The sequence below is a fragment of the Suncus etruscus genome, chromosome 10 (assembly GCF_024139225.1).
Source record: "Suncus etruscus isolate mSunEtr1 chromosome 10, mSunEtr1.pri.cur, whole genome shotgun sequence".
Taxonomy (NCBI): Eukaryota; Metazoa; Chordata; class Mammalia; order Eulipotyphla; family Soricidae; genus Suncus; species Suncus etruscus.
In genome coordinates, this window is record NC_064857.1 from 12,715,331 (window position 1) to 12,741,181 (window position 25,851).

At 36.5% G+C, this 25,851-nt stretch overlaps 1 protein-coding gene across 1 annotated transcript in view; it reads right to left on the reverse strand.

The window, feature by feature from the left end:
- Positions 1–1,863: 1,863 nt before the first annotated feature.
- Positions 1,864–25,851, reverse strand: part of LOC126020646 (carbonic anhydrase 13) — a 36,067-nt gene continuing 12,079 nt past the window's right edge. Inside the window, exons 3-7 of the mRNA XM_049782148.1 lie at positions 23,029–23,147; positions 17,829–17,924; positions 16,563–16,625; positions 15,313–15,468; positions 1,864–2,230 (exon numbers count right to left, since the gene is read on the reverse strand). Of these exons, the coding sequence (XP_049638105.1) occupies positions 2,111–2,230; positions 15,313–15,468; positions 16,563–16,625; positions 17,829–17,924; positions 23,029–23,147 (554 nt within the window). The 3' untranslated portion in view covers positions 1,864–2,110. The remainder of the gene's footprint in view (positions 2,231–15,312; positions 15,469–16,562; positions 16,626–17,828; positions 17,925–23,028; positions 23,148–25,851) is intronic.

A 25,851-nucleotide genomic window follows, 5' to 3' on the forward strand; every position in this document is an offset into this window, starting at 1 on the left:
AAAGCAAACTTCTTTCTCTGACAAAAATACTTCATAACATATCAATCCAAACTCAAGAAAAACACTCCTATTCAGCAATCATATTTTTCAAATCATAAAGATTCTGGTGACACAAGTTAGACTTTGTGGATATTTCTTTAAGAAGAAACAATTTCCAACTGATAAAGATGTTTTACTTGTTACATATTAACTTACAATGAATTTGATCACAAGTGTTCATATCATTATTAAAGATATAAGATAAACTTTTATTACATTAAATCTATTAATTTCTCCAAGCCAATCTGCCAGGCTTCAACCTAGACTGAGAGCAGAAAACAAAAACCTTTAGGGTATCAGCCTAAGTTTTTATGAATTCATCTTATATAACCATATGCATCTAATACATAGTTTACTATTACAGTTATTCTATTAAGGACACTATACAAAATAATTTTAATGATTGAAAATCTGCAACCAAAGGAAGAAAAATGTCTGAAACAAAAAGTAAATCGTCACACTTCTTTCAGAAGATAACAAATGTTCAAGTCTAAATGTGACCATGAAAATCCTTAGTGTCGCTATTAATTCTGGGAATAGCTAAGGTACTCCATCCACCTCCTTCTTCACCAAAAATATACAACATATACACAGGCTAATAGGTTAAAATGAATGTCAAGATTTCTCTTTCAAAATCATATAGGAGAAATGTATGTTAGAGAGAGATGAACTTTGCTACAGAATTATGTTGAAAGATGTAGATTGATTCTATACTTAGCCAAGACAAAAGTAATTGATTTCCCACCAGTTAACAGAAAAGGCCCTGCACAAGAGTATTGGTTGGCTGCTCCATGGTTAAAGCATAGGGCCAAAGCAAGCAGCCAAAATATGATGCCCTTAGGCACTCAGTGGAATCTTGTAATCTCTTCACTTCAAATCATGTTGATACCATAAATTGGTAATAAGCATTGATTGCATCTAGTCAATTATTAGCTGAGTTTTCATAATCACTACCTAGGATTTCTAGATGTGTGGCCTAATTCATTAAGAATTTAAATAGCCTGAAGCCTTTCCTGAAGAATTGCCCATTCAAATTCGTATGTTTTTATTATTTGTTTTAAAGCTGTAGAATTGACTCACCAATTAGCTATCCTTTCTATTTATCCTGTAACCAGCATATAATGTTCATTTTATTAAATGTGTCATGAAATGAAAGTTAGCAACAAAAATACACCTCTCAAGAAATTATGTTCTGGGGCCGGGTAGGTGGCGCTGGAGGTAAGGTGTCTGCCTTGCAAGCGCTAGCCAAGGAAGGACCACGGTTCGATCCCCCGGCGTCCCATATGGTCCCCCCAAGCCAGGGGCGATTTCTGAGCACATAGCCAGGAGTAACCCCTGAGCATCAAACGGGTGTGGCCCAAAAACCAAAAAAAAAAAAAAAAGAAATTATGTTCTGCCTATTTCTTTTTTATTTTATTTTTTTAACTTTATTGACTGATTGATTGGTTGGTTTTGGGGCCACATACAGCGGTGCTCAGGGGTTTCTTCTGGCTCTGCACTCAGAAATCACCCTGGTAGGCTGGGGAACCATATGGGATGTCAGGAATCCATTTGGGTCCCTCTCCGGTCGGCCGCATGCCAGGCAAATGCCCTACTGTTGTGCTATCTCTCCAGCCCCATGTTCTGCCTATTCTAAATTGGAATGTTATCAAGATATTAGACAAATGTGCTTATGGAGAAACAGGTAACAAAATCCTGAAAATGAATTTCATTCTCTTCTCAAATATAACAGAGAAATGTGGCTGATTCAGTTGCTATGGAAAGGGGAAAGTTTAAAGCCACTGAGGCCGTGGATGCCGCCATGTTTTCACAGAGGTAAAAGTAGAAGCTCGTCACATCACATGTTGTACATGATAACTCCTTCTATACTCAGGCCTGCGAGTATGAATGAGCTGAGGAATTTAGTCTGTTTTTATTAGAGATCAGATTTTCTTTGTGGTGCTAGAGCTGAGAGCAAAGTAGGTTCTGGAAGTGAGAATCCAAGGAAAGAACTTTTTTGCAGAACATTTTGTTTTGTTTTGCTTTATTTCTCTTTGCAGACAGGTTTGAGGTTGTCTTCTACTGACAACTTTCAAAGGAAAGATGCTCTGACTTTTCGGCCCTTCAAAGGCTGTGGTGGACGGTGATTGCTCAACAAAAAAGCTGCTGTTTCTCCTTCTGAGGTACGCAGCAGGCTGCGGAATGTGGCCAGCTGAGGGATAAAAAAAAAAGGAGAGTTGGTTTCAGCAGAGAAAATCATAGTAATGTCAATAAATGTTTTGCAAAGTAAGTGAAATATTCTTTACCAGGAACTGAAAATATTTTCTAAGCTATGCCTCACATATAATAAAGCAACTGCTCTGCTAAATTCTCATGCTATGTAAATATCAAGAGGTTCAACACTCAATCATCCATAAATTCTTCACTTGAAAATAGAAGTAGCAAAAGGAAATGCTACTGCAACTGTGATATAAGGAGTATATATCTAGAAGTCAGAGGACAGTATCAGCACTGGATTCTGAAAAGAGAACTACTGTCTTTGTTGTTGTTGTCTTGATTTGGGGCCACACCCAGTAATGCTCTGGGGTGACTCCCAGCTCTGTACTCAGTAGTCACTCCTATTGATGCATGGAAGACCATGTAAGGATACCGAAGATTCAACTTGGGTCAGCAGCTTGCAAGGCAAGTCTTACCCACTGTACTATCTCTTTAGTCTTGTACTGGATTTTGGAGCAAATTCCAACCCTAATTCAGCCAATTCAGCTGTGTGACCTTGAGCAAGTACTTTATTGTCTTATTCATTTATTTATTATCTTATTATGACAGTCTCCTTATCAGAACGTGAAGCATTGGATGAGATTACCTCCATAGATGTCTTCCCATTTTTGGACTTTCACTGCAACTTACAAGGACTCTCATAAGATGGCTCCCGGTTCTCTTGGGAACCATATCTTGATCAGTTCTTCTGGGAAAACTTTGGTTAAGTATTGCTTTCCTTAAACAAGAATTTTGTTCTCACCATTCATATATCCTGTAAATGTTTAGGGCCTTTCATTCACTGTAAATAGTATAGGCATATTTCTTAACAAAAGGTCTTAATTTTAATTTTTTTTGTTTTGTTTTGTTTTTGAGTCACACCCAGTGATGCTCTGGGGTTACTTCTAGCTATTCTGGTTACTCAGAAATTGCTCCTGGCTTGGGGAACCAAATGGGATACCAAAGATCGAACCCAGGTCTGTCCTGGGTCAGCCACATGCAAGGAAAACGCCCTACTGCTGTGCTATCACTCCGGCCCCTTAATTTTAATTCTTTCACAAAAATAAAATGTTTGTCACAAACTTCATATATGTAAAGTATCAAGATGATAGAAATGACTAATAATCACAGCACCAACACATAACCATACTTAGTTTGTTTTATTACAAAAATGAAGTTAACTGTGTATTTATACACCTTTGAAATTTAATTATTTTACTTAATATATATTTAAGTGTATTATCATAAAAACAAATATTAATCTATGCCATTATTAAACAGTTGAAAATTTTTCTATTACAGCATAATTTTAAAATTTTTTTGCTGATTTAAATTTGTTAAAACTTAACACAAGTTGAAGGGGCCAGAGAGATAGCATGGAGGTAAGGCGTTTGCCTTTCATGCAGAAGGTCATTGGTTTGAATCCCAGCTTCCCATATGATGGAGCCAGGAGTAACCCCTGAGCGTCACTGGGTGTGACCCAAAACAAAACAAAACAAAACAAAAAAAAACTTAACACAAGTTGTGACTAGAGAGACAATAAATGGACAAAGCAATTGATTTGCATGAGGCCAGCCTAGGTTCAATCCTCAGATCCAGTAATGGTTCCCCAAGTCCTAGAAAGAGTGATTTTTAAATATAAAGATAGCAATAAGTCCTGAGCACTGCCAATGTGGCCCCCATATGAAACAAATAATAACAAATGACGATTGGGAAAATTACTGGGACTTTTATACTATATCAAAAATGTTCACCAAAAATATATTGCCAAATAGTGCAAGTAAGTTTTGGATATTTATTTGGCTTTTTTTGTTTGGATGGTGGAAAATTATTAAATTATTGAGAATTAAGAGCCTCCACTTTGAGTTTCACTTGTCACCTAATCACAGAGTTGAGGAAATTCAGACAAGAACATATCAGTTATGTTTCCAGAATTAACTGAAATTTAACTGAAGTTTCAGTATTTCTCATATTAGTCAGGATAGGAAGCATAAGTTCTTGTTTTGTTTTGGGTTTCGAGGCCACACCCAGAGGTTACTCCGGGCTTTGCACTCAAAAATTGCCCCAGGCAGGATTGGGGGACCATATGGGATGTTGGTAATTGAACCTGGGTCTGTCCCCAGATCAGCCGCTTGCAAGGAAAACACCCTACTGCTGTGCTATCGCTCCGGCCTAAGAAGCATATGCTCTTCATAGTTAATAGGCAACATCTATAACCATGCCCTACAAGTTGAAACTCAAATACAAGAATCCATGTTTCCTATAAGTGATATTTTTGGATATCTTTTTTAGTTGGGGGATGGTCACATCCCACAGAATTAGAGGGTCTTTTCTGGCAGTGCTTAAGGGTCACCAGAACCACCCAGGGTGGGGGTTCTTATTGAAAACCATTAAGACCTTGCACATACAAAGCTTGTATTATACCTCTTGAGCTAATACCTAACCATTTGAAGTGTCTTTTTGGTAATAAAATTACAGAAAAGCTAAGACAATTACAGACAACTTGCATTTTATTGGCCAACTTTCATTAGGCCAGGTCCTTAGTCAAACATGACTTTAATAATTGGCTCGAAAAATCAAGCAGCAAAGGCTAACAAATTCTAGAGCTAGAGGAACATTCATCTTTCCACAATTTAAGACAGCTGGTCACTTCAACTAAAGTGACCGCGCCAAACGCTATACCAGTCCTGAGTCTGAATTACCAGTAGTAGCATAACTCTTTAGCCTCTCTGAGTACTGCTAGCCTCATGTTGAGAATGTGAATTCCTCTGAGATTATGGTTTTATTTATTGGTGCAACCCCCATTGAACTTATCTATAGATTAATCCTAACTTGTGCCTCTATAACACCTTGGCCTCATCCATCCCAATCTGGAAATTTCTCTAGTTATTTACATTCTACTTCCAAAAATTCCATAGTCATCTGTTCTGATGCCTCATCAAATTTCCTCCCTTTCTGAGAATAAATCTCCTTTCCGACTAGTATCCTAGCTAAGTAAAAACCATCTCAGACAGTTCTCTTTGTCTCTGTTTTTCTCTCCCACCACACTGGCCTTAATATATCCACCACTGACTGGACCCTACTGGTCTCATCTCTCACTCATTCATATTTTCATTCATTTTTTTCTGCTTTGATGAACATGGTTTTATTTAAGCAGAAAATATCCACAACCCAGCCCAAATTACTAAGTCAGACTCAGTATTTTATGACTCCTGGCAGGTGTCTCCCCAGAACAATCGATCTGGAAGCCAAAGAGGGTGTGACAAGGAACTTTTTTGGTTGTTTCTTTTGGATCTACCTGTCTAATTTTTATTTCCTTGTGGAGTAACCCTAGTAAGCAGATATCCTCTTTTCTAATGTATTGTAAACACCTTTTGTTCTGTCTTTTAAGTGCTCAAATTAATTAACATTCCCCTGCTTGCCAAACTTGAGGAAAAGTAATCTCTCATGAAACATTGTAAGCCAGATACTATGCTAAATACTTTGCATTGCATTCTCTCATTTAATCCCTCACCCGGCTCCCCCCCAAAATAAAATAAAATAAAATAAAATAAAATAAATAAAATAAAATAAAAAAGGGCCAGAGAGATAGCATGGAGGTAAGGCATTTGCCTTTCATGCAGAAGGCCATTGGTTCGAATATCGGCATCCCATATAGTCCCCCGAGCCTGCCAGGAGCGATTTCTGAGCTTGGAGCCAGGAGTAACCCCTGAGCACTGCCAGGGTGACCCCCCCCCCCAAAAAAAATAAGAATAATTCCTCACCCTGATCATTAATATGCTATTGTCTCTTGTTTGTTTGTTAGTTTGTCTGTTTTTGGTTTTTTGAGTGACAATCAGTGATGCTCAGGGGTTACACCTAGTTCTTCACTCAGGTATTAATCCTGGCAGTTTGGTACCATATGGGATACCAGGGATTGAACCCAGGATGGATGGTCACATACAAGGCAAATACCCTACTCACTGCACTATCATTCCAGCTTTAGCTATTGTTTTATTATAAAGAAGTGAAGAGATGAGACAAAATTTTAATAGCAGCATCTCACTGTCATTAGATAGAATTCCAAGAGATAGACTTCTAATGGGAACATCTTATGAACATATATCATACAATTTGATTATAATCCAGTTACATGACAATATTTAATAGATATATGGATAGACATATAACTTAAAATCATAGATATATGTATAAAGGTATATGTATGTAAATAGGTACATATCTACATGTATCTGTCTATATACTTATCTGTATATATGTCATCATCTTTAGATTACAGTTATAAATGCTTTTCTATGCAAATATTGGAGCAAAATTAATTTAAAAAAGCAAAGAATCAAAGTCAAGTATTCTGCAAACTGAGTTCTGGCAGATAAATGAGACTTAGTAAGAAGAGTCAGTTTTCCAAGGAAAACAATAGGCCTATTATAGAACACATTAGAAACCACTTTATCTATTCACTAGCATGGCAGTTAAATTAAGCATTTCAGCAAGTGACGCATGGAGAAAAAATGAATTTACATCAAGTAAAAGAAAATGAAAACCATCTGATTTTCCTTTTATGGTTAGAGTGACTTGACAAAATATAGTAGAAGGAAAACATAGGGAAAATGGCACCAACATGTTAAATCGAAGGCTTAATCTTCATAGTTACTAACATCACATGGTAATGTGGAAAGTATAATGTTTTCTAATGATTTCAAAAACAAAAAATGCCGAAGTTCAAATTTAAAATTCTTTTTGAAAGTAATTTTTATAGTTTTTATTTATATTTTAAATCAGTTGTATATGCAACAAACTTTTCATTTGTCATTATATGAAGGAGCAAAACAACTATTACTCTTATCAATCTCAGTTTTTGGATTTTGTTTTTCTGCAGGGAGACTCCCAAACAGCTTTCAAAAAATGCTCCCAGAGTTAGCCACAGTCAAGGAAAGCACCTCATCAGGCTTTGGATTTTTAAAATAAGTCTTTAATTTCAGAACAATTTTAGATTTACAAAATTATAAATTGTGGTCCTTTAATAAAATAAAATTCAAACAAACAAAATGACTAAAAAAGAGGATCAGAGACATAGTACAGAAATTCAGGTGTTTGCCTTGATGTGGTCCACCCAGTTCAATCCTGCATAGAGTCCTCTAAACAACTTCAGGAGTGACCTAAAGAGTGTTGTCCAAAATATCACACCCAAACTCCAAAAATAACATACAAAGAGTTCTTGTGTATGACATTCAATTTTCTCCTGCTATTAATATATTAAATCACTATAGAATATTTTACTATTAATGAGCTAATATTAAAATATATATTGTAATACTAAAGTCCATTCTGTGTGTGTGTGTGTGTGTGTGTGTGTGTGTGTGTGTGTGTATGGTGTATGGTTTTTGGTCACTTGCCCAGGGTTTACTAATGGCTCTGTGCTCAGAAATTGCTACTGGCAGACTTGGGCAACAATATGGGATGCTGGGAATTGAACCGTCATGGGCAACATGCAACCCCTCTACTCACTCTGCTATTGCTCTGACCCCATAAAGTTCATTCTTAATGTCTTTTATCTATTACAGTATCCCAGGATCACAACAGAAAAACAGCATTATGCTTGGTAGTCAAGTCTCCTGGGCCTTCTTAGATTTCAAACTTAACTTGATTTTGATGACTTGAATAGTTTTGAGGAGAACTAATCAAGTATTTTATAGAATGTCACTTGGTGGACTTTGTTGTCTTTCTCATGGTAGATAGTTGAGTTAGATGTTAATACATAATTAAACATGATAGAATAGGAAAGGGGAGCATTTCCAAATAGTGCTGAGTAGATAACTAGGAACAGGAAACCAAAAGGGCCACCCCCAGCCATTCTCTACCCTAATGTCTCAATTCTTGTTCAAGTACTGCTACTTGGATAATGCTATGCTTGGACTATCAGGCCCACAGCTGGTCATGACTGTGCATGTCAAATTCTGGTGATGCTGGCAGACCATGGAGTACCATTAAAGAAGCGAACCAGAGCTGCAAGGGCCCCAACCCCTAGGCTATCTCTTGAGCTTCTCATATTAAATTTTAAAAATACCTTTTGTTTTGATCCTTTAACTCTATGACTCACAATGTCATATTATAATAATTTGAGTTATTACTCAAATCATAATTGTAATCTGCTTTAAGATTAAAATGGTTCTGAGAGATTTCCGACTGTGAGTGTTGCCTGTGTGTGTTTTTCCACTGTCCTGTCTCTGAAACCTCTTGGGAGTGGGCCGAAAAGGGCCCAGAAAAATAACACTCCCAGAGGCTCCAGAAGAGCATTTGCTTAGTGGCTGTGCACTCTTTCTACCCAATGACCCCCAACACAACACGCAGAAAAAAATCACACTACAAGCGGGAAAGTGGGGAAACCTCGCAGGCAATCAATATGCACAGAGAATGAAGACGATAGCTCGGATGATCTAAAAAACTTTGAACATCTAATTAACCTCTCAGACAAGGAGTTTAGAATAGCAATATGGAAGATATTTGTAGAACTCAAAGAAAACATAGATTGATCTGAACAAAACACAAAGACAGAAATCAGAAAACTCCAAACTGAAATAACAGATCTGAAAAACATGGTAGCTGAACTGAAAAACTCAATAGATGGCCTCGCCAGCAGGGTAAAAGCAGCTGAGGACAGAATTGGCGTGCTGGATGATGAGATGCAGAAAAACTCAACACAGCAGAAGAAATTGGAAAAGAACCTTAAGACAAATGATCAGGCAATGGAAAAAGTACTCAAGGAATGTGAACAGATGAAAATAGAAGTCTTTGATAAACTCAACAGAAACAACATAAAAATTATTGGAGTCCCAGAGACTCAGGCAGGAGATCTCCAGGAAGAATCAACTGTCAAAGACATTATCAAAGAGATACTCCCAGAGTTAAAGACTACATGAATCAAATCCTGCATGCCCGAAGAGTACCAGCTAAAAGAGATCCAGGTTTGAAGGAAGGATACATAGCTTCATGGATAAACAACAGCTCAGAAACTTCACAGATGAAAAAACAGCCTTAAAAGAAAAACTGAAAGGTCGACTTTAAGACAAGAGAGACCAACAAACACAGCAAATTTATCTACAAAGATGACATTAAATCATATGACAATCATCTCCCTCAATGTCAATGGACTAACTTCACCAATTAAAAGACACAGAGTGGTAAAATGGGTCAAAAAGATGAATCCAACCTTCTGCTGCCTACAAGAAACACACTTGAATTGTCAGAACAAACATAGACTCAAAATCAAAGGCTGGAGGAAAATCATCCAAGCAAACAACACCCTTAAAAAAGCTGGGGTGACCATATTAATATCTGATGACAGCAACATTATACTCAGAAAAGTTTTAAGGGACAAAGATGGACACTATGTACTAATCAAGGGATATGTGTAAAGGGAAGAAATCAAACTATTAAACATATATGCACCCAATGAGAGACAAGCAAATTACCTAATACAATTACTGACAAATCTGAAAGAAGACATCAATAATAACACAATAATTGTGGGAGACCTCAACATGGCCATGTCAACAATTGATAGGTGAACCAGACTGAAACCTAACAAAAACATACTAATCCTGAATAGAGTAATGGCAGAAAGAGGACTAAAAGCTACATACAGGACACTCCACCAAAAACAACCTGGATATATATTCATCTCCAATGTACATGGGTCATTCTCCAGGATAGACCACATGCTGACACATAAAACATACCTTCATGAAATCAAGAGGATAGAAATCTTGCAGGCTACTTTTGGTGACCACAAGGCTCTGAAATTAGATGTGAACTACAAAGCCACACAGAAGAAAAACTTTAACAATTGGAAATTAAACACCCTGCTACTGAACAACCAGTGGGTCCGAGATGAAATCAAAGAGGAAATCAAAACTTTCCTGGAAACAAATTATAATGAAGACACAAACTGCCAGAATCTATGGGACACAGCAAAAGTGATCCTGAGAGGAAAATTCATAGCTTTGCAAGCACACATCAGGAAGGAAGAAGGGGCATTACTGAATAACTTAATGACACAGCTCATAAAATTAGAAAATGACCAACAAAAGGAACCAAAAATAGGGAGACAGAAGGAAATAACAAAACTGAAAGCAGAAATCAATGAAGTAGAAAACCAAAAAACAATCTGAAAGATCAACGAAAGCAGAAGTTGATTCTTAAAAAAATAAACAAGATTGATAGACCATTGGCAAAACTTGCAAAAAAAGAGAGAGAAACCTGATAACCCGTATTAGAAATGAGAAGGGGAGATCACAACAGAGATCCAACGGGTAATCAGAGACTACTTTGAGAAACTTTATGCTACTAAACATGAGAACGTAGAAGAAATGGATAAATCTTGGACACTTATAACCTTCCACATTTAAGTAATGAGGATGTAGCATATCTAAACACCCCCATCACTATGGAGGAAATTTAAACTGTAATCAAACATCTGCCCAAAAAGAAAAGCCCAGGCCCAGATGGATTTCCTAATGAATTCTTTCAAACCTTTCAAGAGAAGCTACTATCAATCCTAGCCAGGCTCTTCCATGAAATTAAAAAAACGGCAACACTCCCAAACAGCTTTTATGAAGCCAACATCACCTTGATACCAAAACCAGACAGAAATGCTGCCAAAAAAGAAAATTACAGACCAAAATCCCTGATGAATGCAGATGCAAAGATCTTCAACAAAATCCTGGCAAATAGGATCCAATGCATCATCAAGAAGATCATACACTACGACCAAGTAGGTTTCATCCCAGGAATGCAAGGATGGTTTAACATTTGTAAATCTATCAATATCATACACAACATCAACAACAAGAAAAATAAAAATCACATGATCTTATCAATAGATGCAGAGAAAGCATTTGATAAGGTCCAACACCCATTCTTGATCAAAACTCTCAGCAAGATGGGAATGGAAGGAACCTTTCTCAATCTAGTTGAAGCCATCTACCACAAGCCAAAGGCAAATATTATCCTCAATGGAAAAAACTAAAAGCCTTTTCTCTAAATTCTGGTACAAGACAAGGCTGTTTGCTCTCACCACTCCTCTTCAACATAGTACTGGAAGTGCTTGCTATAGAGATCAGGCAAGAAAATGATATCAGGGGAATCCAGATAGGAAAGGAAGAAGTCAAGCTCTCATTGTTTGCAGATGACATGATACTCTACTTAGAAAACCCTAAAGTCTCTACCAAAAAGCTTCTAGAAACAATAGACTCATATAGCAAGGTGGCAGGCTACAAAATTAACACACAGAAATCAATGGCCTTTTTATATACCAATAATGATAGGGAAGAGATGGACGTAAAGAAGGCAATCCTGGAGAAATAGCACAGCGGTGTTTGCCTTGTAAGCAGCCGATCCAGGACCAAAGGTGGTTGGTTCGAATCCCAGTGTCCCATATGGTCCCCCGTGCCTGCCAGGAGCTATTTCTGAGCAGGCAGCCAGGAGTAACCCCTGAGCACCGCTGGATGTGGCCGAAAAACCAAAAAAAAAAAAAAAAAAGGCAATCCCATTCACATTAGTGCCACACAAACTCAACTATTTTGGAGTCAATTTGACCAAAGATGCGAAGTACCTATACAAAGAAAACTATTAAGCCCTGCTCCAAAAAATAAGGGAGGACACACAGAAATGGAAACACATACCGTGCTCATAGATTGGCAGAATTAACATCATTAAAATGGCAATACTCCCCAAAGCATTGTACAGATTTAATGTGATCCCTCTAAAGATACCCATGACATTCTTCAAAGAAGTGGATCAAACACTTATGAAGTTCATCTGGAACAATAAACACCCTTGAATAGCTAAAGCACTCCTAGGGAAAAGGAGTATGAGAGGCATTACTTTCCCCAACTTTAAACTGTACTACAAAGCAATGGTTATCAAAACAGCATGGTATTGGAATAAAAACTGACCCTCAGATCATTGGAAAAGGCTTGAGTTCTCAGGCAATGTTCCCCAGACATACAATCACCTACTTTTTGACAAAAAAGCAAGAAATTCTAAGTGGAGCAGGGAAAACCTCTTCAACAAGTGGTGCTGGCAGAACTGGTTAGCCACTTGCAAAAAAGCGAACATAGACCTCCAGTTAACATCATGTATAAAGGTAAAATCCAAATGGATTAAAGACCTTGATATCAGACCTGATACCATAAGGTATATAGAACAACAAGTCAGTAAAACACTCCATGACATTGAGTGCACTTTCCAAACAAGTGGAAGCAGAGATCAACAGATGGGAATACATTAAGCTGAGAAGCTTCTGCACCTCAAAAGAAATAGTACCCAGGATACAAGAGTCACCCACCATGTGGGAGAAACTATTCACCCAATACCCATCAGATAAAGGGTTAATATCCAAAATATACCGGGCACTGACAGAAATTTACAAGGAATAAAACATCTAATCCCATCAAAAAATGGGAGAGAAGATGCTTTGATAAAAAAGAAATACAAATGGCTAAAAGGCACATGAAAAAATGCTCCTTATCACTGATCATCAGGGAGATGCAAATCAAAACAACAATGAGATACCATCTCACACCACAGAGATTGGCACACATCACAAAAAATAAGAACAATCGGTGCTGGTGGGGATGTTGAGAGAAAGGAACTCTTATCCACTGCTGGTGGGAATGCTGTCTAGTCCAACCTCTATGAAAAGCAATATGGAGATTCCTCCAAAAACTAGAAATTAAGCTCCCATATGATCCAGCTATACCACTCCTAGGAATATACCCTAGGAACACAAGAATACAATACAAAAACCCCTTCCTCACACCTATGTTTATTGCAGCACTATTCACAATAGCCAGGCTCTGGAAACAGCCAAGATGCCCTTCACCAGAGGAATGGCTAAAGAAACTGTGGTACATATACACAATGGAATATTATGCAGCCGCCAAGAGAGATGAAGTCATGAAATTTTCCTATAGATGGATGTACATGGAGTCTATTATGCTGAGTGAAATAAGTCAGAGGGAGAGAGAGAGATACAGAATAGTCTCACTCATCTATGGGTTTTAAGAAAAATAAAAGTCATCTTTGCAACAATCCTCAGAGACAATGAGAGGAAGGCTTGGAACTTCCAGCGCACTTCATGAAGCTCACCACAAAGAGTGGTGAGTGCAGTTATAGAAATAACTACACTGGTAACTACCATAATGGAGGGAGATTTGGGACATTGGTGGTGGGAATGTTGCACTGGTGAAGGGGGTGTTCTTTACATGACTGTAACCTAATCACAATCATATTTGTAATCAAGATGTTTAAATAAATTTAAAAAATACTAAAAAATGTTTCTGCTAAAATTGATTTAAGTAAATTAAATCACTCTCCAAAGTAAATTATCAACACTAAAGCTTAAAAGACAGCTATTATTTATATGCTTTACTACATTTTTTAAAAAGCATTAAATTAAATAGTGATTAGGGCACTTGCTTTGCATGTGGCTAACCCAGGTTTGATCCTTAGGACTCCATCTTGTCTCCTGAGCCCACCAAGAATAATTCCTGAGACTAAAATAATAGTCAAGAGTAAGCCCTGAACAGTGCCAGGTATAGTCAAAAGCAATAACAAACTAATTAAGCCTTGAAAAAGATAAGTAATGAATCCACTATTTCTCTGTTCCTAAACCCCTTTTTATTACTATCTTGATGTTAACATTCATTAATTCTTTCTATTAATCTATTCACATTTAACAAAGAAATAGTGTCTGGAGAGATATTACAGTAGGTAGAGCACGTTTCTTGCATATAGCTAACTGATTGTAGTTTGATTCCCAGCATCTCATATTATCCTCTGAGCAGCATCAGGAGTAATTCCCAAATGCAGAACAGGGAGTAAGCCCTAAATACTACCAAGTATGCTCCCTCCAAAGAAAGGAATGCAAAAAGTTGACAATTAAGCAACTTAAAGGTAGAAAAGTGAGTTCTATTAATAAGGCCACTAATCCAGATGAATCATTTTCTCTTGACCTTATTTATGATTGAGAAATATACATAGAGATTTTTATGTCAATCCAGCTCTGGATTTCTATCCTAAGTTTCAAAATGTTTTAATAAGTATTTAAGTATGTAGGCCCTAGATTTTTATTTCACTTTCACACTGAAGACAAGGTCTGTTCACTACTTCAAGGGTAATGCCACCTCACATTACCTTGGTAAGTGGGAACCAGCTCTGGGGGTGGGTTGGGGCAGGGTGTGGACATATTAATGGCAGGGGCAGTGATCAGAACTAGAACTTGATTAGCTTTGGACAGTGTTAATGCTAAGATTTTATAGCACTTCATTCCATGAGAGAGGCAAAACAAATCCTAAAGTTATAAAACACAGAAATCCACCTGTCACCTACAGGTAGAGTCACATAAGCCATATTCCTGTGTAGTTCCAGGATCAAAGGCATCCTGTACTTGGGCCTAGTTGGCAGATCAAGACAGAGATTCAATAAGCATTTATCAATAAAGCAAATGAATTCTTAACTAGAAGCACACAGGCACCACCACTCTACAGCCACTTGGATACCCCTCAAACAGCCTGAGCATATTTAAGCATTTTTTTGTTCTGTCAATCAAAGCCAAAAGATCAGATTAATTTCTCACATTTCTTAGGCACCTTCACCTTGTGAAGGCAAAGTCTACAGGAGGAGATGATCAAAGTCTAAGTTAGCTGAGGCAATAAAGTAGATGCACTCTTTGAGAAGAATATCTCTCCTAGTTCTAAAATTTGTATCCTGATTTATACAATGCACAGACAGAAAATTAAAGCAAATGGTTATAACATTCAAAAAGGCACTTTGCTTTCACTCTCAATTTCTAAAAAGTAGAGTTTCTCTACTTATAAAACTTAAATAAGCAAGGAACATACAACTAGCAATTAATTAAGAAAGGGAAAACAAAACTTCCTTTTATAGAAATCAGGAAGAGAGTCTTTTTTTTATTTTTTCTTGTTACTCCTCTTTTCTCTAATGAATCATGATCAATCTAGAAGACAGACTTACCTGTTGAGAGCTAATATTTATAGGTTGTTTTAAAACAATCCACGTGACACTTTCCAGAAGAGGTGGAACAGTAAGAGAGCCAGGGTATGTCCAGTAGTCCCAGGATGGAGGAAGAAGTGATATTGGGTCAAAATTGGTGAATCGAGTTTGTTTACCCTAGTGGAGGAAGGAGTTTCCAAATATCACCATTAGATAGCTTTACACAATCTCAAATAAACACTCAATTAAATAGTCTATTCTTTAACTCATAGAATTAATTAGTATATGCCTAATACATTGACACCAGTGCTGCAATTTGTATTAAGACACATTCGAGTGTGAGTCACTGATTGTACTCACTGGCTTTATCTAAAATTCGTAGATGAAGGAGCACATGACCTAGATTTATTTAAGCAACACAAGGCTTATTTGAGGCCAGAGTGATAGCATAGTGGGGATATTGGCTTTGCATGTGGCCAACCTAGGTTCAATCCTCAGCATCCTACATGGTACCCTAAGTAGTAGTAAATTCTGAGCACAGAACCAGAGGCAGGAATAACCCTGAAGCATCACTGGGTGTAGGAAAGAAAGAAAGAAGGAAGGAAGGAAGGAAGGAAGGAAGGAAGGAAGGAAGGAAGGAAGGAAGGAAGGAAGGAAGGAAGGAAGGAAGGAAGGAAGGAAGGAAGGAAGGAAGGAAGGAAGGAAGGAAGGGAGGAGGGAGGGAGGGAGGGAGGGAGGGAGGGAGGGAGGGAGGGAGGGAGGGAGGGAGGGAGAGAGAGAGAGAGAAAGAGAGAAAGAAAGAGAGAAAGAGAGAAAGAAAGAAAGAAAGAAAGAAAGAAAGAAAGAAAGAAAGAAAGAAAGAAAGAAAGAAAGAAAGAAAGAAAGAAAGAAAGAAAGAAAGAAAGAAAGAAAGAAAGAAAGAAAGAAAGAAAGAAAGAAAGAAAGAAAGAAAGAAAGAAAGAAAGAAAGAAAGAGAGAGAGAAAAGTATACTTACGTATAGTGGTCTTTGAGATATGTTTCAAGAAAGTTATCCTGAAATACTCCAATACCCACAGTTAGTTTTGCATAGATGTCTGCTGATGATTTTGAAAGTTTCATGGTTTCTAAGGATTAGCACTAACAGATTCCATCTGCTCTATTGGCAAGTATGTTCAAACTCGGTTTGAAAGCCAAAGACATTATGCAATATCTAAATTCCTCAAAGAAGGTAGAAAATTCCAGAGATAACAGGTATTTTATTAGTCCTTATAGTAATATTAATTCATTTTACCTTTTCTTTAATAGAATCCAAAATGTCAGTAATCTTTTGCAACTGGGTATTATGCTCACCGATCTGAAAATGGAAGTTAACAAAAATGTTACCATAGCAGGTCAGGTCAAAATTACCCTATTTTAATTATTAGTGTTAAGATTTTTAAGACCTAGGCTATCCCAGAACAAACAATGATTGTTTTATTATAATACTCTCTTTTACCTCTGGGTCTTATCATGCCAGGGAAATCTGAACAACAAGATAATATTACAAGGTTTCTTGGCTGAACTGTAAGTTTGAGTCTAAAACTAGTAGCAACAGCGTCATATTTCTTCAAATTTATAATTAAGGAAGGTATTTGAAAGAAACCTTACTTAGAAAACCTGCTTACTAAACCAGATCTGAACCTCAGACCCTAGATTCAACTGGACTATTATCAAGACATTAATGAGAAACATCTCACGCTCTCTGCTAACATGATTGGAGATCCCTAATCTAGACAACGTGTTGTCAGGAACAGTTTCATCAGAAAAATATATGAATTTCTTTTCATTACTAGGAGTGTCCTGAATCTGCCTGAAGCTTTTAACTCTTTCAAGATTAAAATATATCTCTTGTCCCACTTGTTTCTACTGCCACCACCAACTATCATGACCAAAAGAAAGATGAACTGCCATCCAGTCTGATCCAGACATTTCCCAGTCCCAACCCCAACAAATTACATCACAGGTTAGAGACACAGTAAGTGTTTCACAAGGCTGGGGCATAAGCCTACAAGGATGTGAGTTCAGTGGCCCAATCCACCCACGAATAGTTATCACACTATTTGTCTAATCACCTGGGAACATCAGAGAAAGGAAAATACCTTTCTAATTAAATTGGTCCCTGTGTTTAGGACAATGAACCTCTGTAGTCAAACTAATGCTTCAAGAATCAGGAACTTGAACACTTATCAAGAATCAGGAACTTTATTCTGTGTTTTTAAATATTATGTAATGGGGACGACCTTAGAATAAACCTTTTCTAAGAATCTCAGCTATCTTGCTGCTAGTGTTGTTGTTATCACTGACCATATAAAAATTATTCATGAAAAATAAGAAGATTCATAAAGGCCAAGGATGGCTTTAGGTGGATTGCTTACTAATATATAATATTTTAATATTGATGAAAGTAAAGTTTACCATTAGATGTAGAATAATTTTATGATCAAATAGTAAACTGTTTTCTCCATGGCTAAAATATCTTTATCCATCATCACCATTATTTAAAATAATAAATTCTCACCTGTAAAAAGACTCCCAAGACAGCTAAACCATCTTGCTCATGGGCAGCCTCAACAAAACTGGGGTATTTTTCTGAATTCCAATGAACAACATGGAGCTAAATGAGACAGAGACAATAAAATCTACATGTCAATTTTCAAATGCAAACAACACATAACTCATTTGCACAGTTGCTCTCAGGCTGGCCACTCATCTGTACAATGTCTTCTCCTCAAAAACCTTAATAAAAATCTTCTCTTTTACTCAGTCCAAATATGATGCACAAATGAAGGACCATCCAGGGTCACTTGTCTACACAGTGGAGTATCATAGCGAGGTTTGCATCACATTTCTTTTTTTATTAATATATTTATTTAAACACCTGGACTACAAATATGATTGTAGTTGGGTTTCAGTCACACCCTTCTTCAGCAGTGCAACATTCCCATCACCAAGATTCCCAAATCTCCCTCCTCCCCATCCACCCCCACCTGTACTCTAGACAGGCTTTCCACTTCCCTCTTTCATTCACATTATTAGGATGGTTCTCCGTGTAGTTATTTCTCTAATTGCACGCACCACTCTTTGTGGTGAGCTTCATGTCATGAGCTGGACCTTCCAGCCCTCCTCTCTTTTGTCTCTGAGAATTATTGCAAAAATACCTTTTATTTTTCTTAAAACCCATAGATTGAGGTAGACTATTCGGCGTATATCTCTCTCCCTCTGCATCACATTTCAATTATCCAGTAATATCTCAACTCTAAGAATGCTCAACTACTGCTCCAAAGAGACTTGGAACCACTCCATGTCTTCTAGATATTAGATTCAAATAGAACAACTTTAGATTGGTTCCCAACATTCAGCAGTTAAACCAAGGAGCTTAATCTCACACATTTGGAAGATTAAATACCTGAGGAGTAAGTTTTCAGAGAAAATCCTAGTACTAAGCACAGATCAGAGATTCCTGAGCTTGCCCAAGCTGAAGTTGAACATACACTGAAGCTTCAGACTTTTCTTTTTCCCCAATTCAGCTAGCTGACTTTTCTGATTTTCTGTTGATTGTTTTCACAGAGTTGCTGCTATTCCAATGAATAGCAACAATGAATTCAAAGCTTCCCAATCCATGAAATTTCTTCCACAGCTGATCTTCAGTTTCTGAGGTTGTACTCTGTCTCTACCCTCTTCGCTCCCCCAAATTATGAGATGAATAGATTTTTCCCCCAAGATCACAGTTTTGTTTCCCTAGACCAAAGCAGTGGTATTGAGTTGGAAAATAACAGCCAGTATTAGGGAGAGAAATGTTACAAGTAATATTTACTTATATATTTATATTTTGTTTTGGGGGTCACACCCAGCGATGTTCAGGGGTTACTCCTGGCTCTATACTCAGGACATTCCTGGCAGGTTCAGGGAGACTGTATGGGATGCCAGCGATTGAATTTAGGTCCACTGCATGCAAGGCAAGTGCCTTACTCACAATAATATCATTCTAGCTCCTATAAGCGAAATGGAGGAGGAGAGAGATGGGAGGCATTGGTGGTGGGAATGTTGCAATGGTGAAAGGGGGTGCTCTTTTTATGACTGAAACTACAAACATGTTTGTAATCATGGTACTTAAATAAAGATGCTATTAAAATATTAAAAATAAAAATAAATGGAGTACTGTAGCTCTCCTCTTTACAAGCTGGGTAGTGTGTGTGTGTTTTATTGTTTTGAAACATATTGTTTCACTTTGTTCGTGACCTAGATAAATGGTAAATAATATTTATGTCTTTTTATATTGCTCTACCTTGTTTTTCCCAACTGTCCCTTCCCAGATATCCTTAGCTTTCTTATCTATGTCCACGTATTTGTCTTTTTTATTTCAACTCTTCACCAAATTTACCTACCTAATGCATATCACGGTGAAATAAAATAATCTAACACTTTCCTTTTACTTTAGGCTTATTTTGCTTTATAGTCCTGTGGTTTTCTTACATTTTCATATTATCCCTAAGTACATAAACAAAAACCTGACCTCTGGTGGGTATGTTCCTCACCCCCCATAAAGGTGTACCATCCACAAACAATGAAACATGACAGATGGAGAGTCAGAGAATAAAATAGCAAAATATTTAAACATATGTATATAAAAATATGAAAGTAGATTCTTGTAGAGTTATGTTCTAAGTGTTGTGGGATAGCTGGGGGAGGAACAAAATCTAAAAACACTGGATGATGAAATAAAATTAATTTGGCACACATAGACAGATGAAATTCCACTGCCAGGGAGGAGCTGAAAGAATGCTAAAGTTGTTTTAACTGGCATCATGCCAACTCATCAGTTCACTTTGCAAGAGATAACACTCAAGAGGTAGAAAGAATTGAAAGAAATGATTTCTTGGGATTTACAACCAAAACTGGTCAGAAATTAAATGTGTAATGAGTGAGAGATGAATCTGTATATTCTTAGACTGTCTGGAAAACAACTGTTTTATGAAAAATAATTTTTTTAATTTAAAGATCTTGCTCTTGGGGCCGGGCGGTGGCGCTGGAGGTAAGGTGCCTGCCTTGCCTGCGCTAGCCTAGGGCGGACCGCGGTTCGATCCCCCGGCGTCCCATATGGTCCCCCAAGAAGCCAGGAGCAACTTCTGAGCGCATAGCCAGGAGTAACCCCTGAGTGTCACAGGGTGTGGCCCAAAAACCAAAAAAAAAAAAAAAAAAAAAAAAAAGATCTTGCTCTTAAATTGCTTAGTAGGAAATCAAGCAATGTTGTCAGACAAACTTAAGTTACCTTGATTAGCATTTGTATTTGAGCTAAAATTAAAAAAATATTCTTGTCCTTTCATGGCTGTCCTCTCTCTGAATACATATCTCACTGGCTTTTCTCTACGTCTCTGTTTTGTTCTTCAAGATCATGTTGTCTCTTAAATATATATTCCTCTTTTCTTTTTCCCTGGCACCTTTCTAAGTAAGTTTCATTCCATAAAAACTATCTTGCTTCAATAATAAAATTTCACAAAGCTGTAAATTCTCTTTTTCTGAATAACCATGATGTCAAAGTGACTTGAGTCATGACAAAGTCATATTACTATGAAAAGAATGGAAATAAGACTCTTCAATACTGTAAAATAATCCCTAAATTTTCACCTTCGTGTTTTGCTACTGATATACAAAAATTATTTTATATGCCAAAATTGTCATTTATAGTTAAATCATCTTTATTACTATGCATTTTTTTTTGTTTTTGGGCCACACCCGGTGGCACTCAGGGGTTACTCCTGAAATTACCCCTGGCCTTGGGGGACCATATGGGATGCCAGGGGATCAAACTGCAGTTTGTCCTAGGTCAGCCATGTGCAAGGCAAATGCCCTAACTCTACACCATGGCTCCAGCTTTATTACTATCTATTTTAATATATATATAATATATTTGGCATACCTGTAAAGTTCCAAATAAGAAGTAGAATCTCGGCCTACATTTTGTAGATGCATAGTTCTTGAGATAAATTTATTATGATTTAGATCACTAAATACTTTTTAATATCATAAATCATCAGATTAGGTCTGGTTGAAAATGTTTGCATGATATCTTTAAATGAGTTTTCCTTTGATTTATTTTTTTAATTTTTTAGAGGATATAATGTGAAGTAAGGTACAAAAGTGCCATAAAAATAATTAACAAGTTGGAACCATTTATATACTAAGGACAAAGGAATTTAGGAATTTCTTTAAACCTGAAAACCCATGTGATTTCCAATTATTAACATCTCCAACTCTGACTGCTTTTATAAACTCCTAATTTATATCAATGGGCCTACTTGAGCATGAAACTAAAGCTATACAATAGACTTCTCAAACCCAGTCCCAAACAGAAATTTAATTCTCCTCTGTAAATTGCACTTTCCTAAACATCCTCGGGTCAGCAAATATCACAAATATCACAAGTGTCAAACATAAACCATTCTGAAGACTACTTACTCTAAATTTTTAGATGTATTTCCAGATTCTTCTTTACTCCAAAGCCTTCAATCTTGACATTCTTTTCATTGCCAAGTTACACTGATTTTACCTCCTAGTCATACTACTGGTCTGGCTAGCTCTTTCTTTCTCCCACTCTCATGGTCCAAATTACCAACATTTCTTACTTGAGCTGCTTCAATAAACTTATCAGTTATCTCCCACTTCATTTTTTTACCTGAATTCTTGTCTTCAGAGGAAAAGGAAGAAAAATTATACTTTTCCAACAGCACTGCTTTTTTGCCCAGGTGACTCATTAGCAACTTACGTTCACTAAAATACCTTTGTTTGTTTGCTTCCCACAATGAATCACTTTCATCTCAGAAAAAAATTTGGGTGTAACTAATATTTAATTGTATTAAAACATGAAGTTATGTTATGCTTTGCCCTTTAATCAAGGGATTAGAAAACATACTGGTACTAATTATTATAAAAGTATCTTTTCAAAGAAAAGAAAAAATAATCAATGGGTGTTTTGTTGTGTATGCTTTACCAAGGACTGAAAATAGAAATATTTTCTTTTCTTATTTGGTTTTTAGGGCCACAGCTGACAGTGCTCAAGGCTTACTCCTGGCTCTGTGCTTTGGGATTGCTGTTGGCCTGTGATCATATATGGTGGTGGCAATCAAACCCAGGTGAGTCACTTCCAAGGCCAGCGCCCTACCACACTGTCCTAACTCTCCAGCAAAGTTTGACTCTTCATTTATTTTTTCCTAAAAGAAACTTTACTTTACTACTAGCCCTTCAATATGAAGTGGACTTCCTATGCTGTTAATAGGTATGTGTATCTGAGCCTCAAATGTGCCCATGTGGGCCTACATCAAATATTATTTTCTGTCTTTTCTCTGTTATTTCAGCAAATACCACAGATACTGTAGGAAAAAAAAAGTGTTGATCTGATTTCAAACAGATCTAGAGTTAAATCCATACAAACTGGTTTTTACTGGATAATTTACTGAATTTCTCTAAGTCTACAGTTTCCTGTTTCTGAAATGACTAAAAAACTACCAGCAGAATTTATTTAAGCTTTAAGGTCTAAGTTGGTTTAAGTTACATTTTAGTTATTATATTAATAAAAATCAAACAATTGAGGAAGTAAAACAATTCCAGTTTCTGAGATACTTAATTGGCAGAGATTTATTTGTGGTCAATAGAATTTTCCTCTGTACCTCTTCAATTCTCCCCTCTTAGGTTTTGAAACCACTGAGTCTAACATGACTTACCTCTGCTGCGTATCTTACTCCATCAACCACATGTTCTGAGCCATGATCATCATCAGATCCCCAGTGAAGATGAAATTGCCGTAACCTGTAGCTTCCGGTGAGGGGTCCCCCACGCAGAACTAAAAGCCAATATATTTTAAATTGTTAGTAAGAAAAAATTTGTGGTGCTACAATTCACACAACCAAGAAGTGTCCAACATGTCCTTAACTATGAAGGAATTTTTCCCAAATGTGTCATTCAGTTTGCTGACAGAATACAAATTTTTGGTATATAAGAAAAGAAAACAGAGTAAAAGGTTAAGTCTTCAATAAGTACTTTTATGGAACATATCTTTTTTAAATGGATCAAAACAGAGAAGGATCCAACATTTGAAGCTAGATTAGCAGAACTCTGCTATGTTAGCAACGATGAGTATATTGCTTTTGACATATTTGGATTTATATCTGAATGTTTAAAATATTGGTTTAAAAAGTAGGGAAAAATAAGAGTTCTTAAAGGTAAGTAATTGCTCTGTTGACCATAGGAGTTCAGATTCTCATACTAAGGATATGTATGATATACAGTGGAGTATCTTCAATTTGGTAGAGAAGTCTATGTTTATGGAATAGATGGTGTCAAGAATTTAAAAGGCCTTAGCTCACTTAGCTTACTTCACTAACTGTAATGTGGCATGGTCTCTTTAACTTCAGAGGATCAGTTATTTAGTCTATAATTTTAAGACAGGAATTCTGCTTCTAATGCTTCAGTGAGAATTCACTATCACACACACTCAGCATGTTAGAAATGTTAGCTAGGATTAAAATTTTATATTTGATGGGCTGGAGCAATTATCCAACAGATAGGTGCTTGCCTTACATCAGTCAATCAGGTTCAACCAGGTTCAATGTGGTGACAGGTTCAACCTATCACCACATATGATTCCTTGAACCCTGCTAGGAATGATCCCTTTGTGCAAAAGCAGAAATATGTCCTGAGCACTGTTGGATGTGACCCTAAAACAAATAAACACAATGAATTATTCATGTTATTATTACAAAAATTAGTAAAAAAATTACCCAAAATTATACAGTACTTGAAATGTTTTTTTGAGAAATGTGAACTATGGAGCAAAACTATTTTTCCAAAAATTTTATTTTCCTTTGCAAATATGATTTTAAATTATGTAACAGAACCATCTTAAGATGAATATAGTTCTAAACTGTTTTCTTTCCATTTAACTTTATTGTTTACATGCTAAAATGATAGAGAATGATGAGGATGTTTTGGTAGATTCAAGTACATCTTATTAAACTCCAATTAACATCCATAGGATTGTGTTAAATTTGGTAAGGATAACAGCAGTTTAAATTTCCCCTTTAAAAGATCTCTTTAAATAGTAGGAATAGAACTTTTATACTACTTCTTGGCATTTATCCTCCAAACATAAAAACATTATTTTTTAAGATATATACATACCTACATTAATTGCTGCACTTAGTACAATAGTCAAGATATGAAAAAAAGCCAAAGACCCAACTACAGATGAATGGATCAAAAAGTTGTGGCACAATTTTATATGTGTGTGTGTGTGTGTGTGTGTATTATAAGGCTCCAAAAAAAAAATTACATAACTTTCCACAAAGCTACAACTAGAGAATCCACGTTGAGTGAAGTCAGTAAAAGGAAAGGGATAGATACAGAATAATCTCACTCATATGTGGGACCATATGAGTGAGAAGCTATACATCAAGGACGCAACAAAGGATCAAAGGCAATACAGCAGGAGAATTGGCCCAAACAATTGATCCAAAGACTTGAGAGGTGGGGGGTGGGAGGTTTAAAAGTGAGGGATATTGGAATTCGTAGGGGAGGTAGGAAGGTACACTGGGGATAGGGATAGAGTTGGAATATGTGCATAGAAAAGTATCATTGACAATCTTTTCAAGCAAAAAATCTCTATCAATAACAAATTTTAAAAATAAATTTTATTTCTTTTCTGAGATTATATAGACATGAATGTCTTGAGAATATTCCATCTTTATGCAGAAGTGAAAGATGTTAAGAGGTAACATATGCAGTTTCTAAAATAAAGGGGGGGAGTTGGGAGATTATAGATTTCTTCTGTTCTAACAAGAGGGGAATGAATGATCTGTGTTGATTAGTAAATGAAGGGTTTCCCACCCCCCCTTTTTTTTCTCCTTTTACTCTATTTAACTCCGTTGAAGTTCAACATCACTGATTATAAATTGGTATAGTGGTTGGATTCTGCAGGCTTGGAAATAATTCTAGGTAAGCGCTTGAAGTATTTAATCTTTTAAAAGTCATTTAAGCTTCTCTAGGCTTTGGTTTTTCTTGCCTGTGTACTTGTGATTTAATCTAGTTATAATTAGATGATTGGACTGGATGCCCCTTTACCTCACTAAGTCTCAAAATCATCAAGAGAAAAAAAATAATGAGCCTACATATAGAAACATTTTTTAAAAGTTGAATGGTTAGGCTTCTATTAGTTTTATGTGGATACAGATTTTTCTTTTTACAATAAATATAGCTATTTCCAAATTCCTCTAAAATGAAAGAGAAGAGAAGTCAATGCAATGTTCATATAATGTAATGCCATGTCATTACATTAGTCTGTAGAGCTTGTTCTTCTACTACACCATTACAAACAAAATGAATAATTTCACTTTGTTTTTCCATTGGACAATAATATTTAGGGCAGAGATTGTTCGAATCTCTGATAGCTCCTTTTTCCATAGTAACTTTCACAGAGGAGACGCATAATAAATACTTGATGACTGAATGAATAAATAAGAAAATTGATTTGTCTTTAAATAGCTTAAATG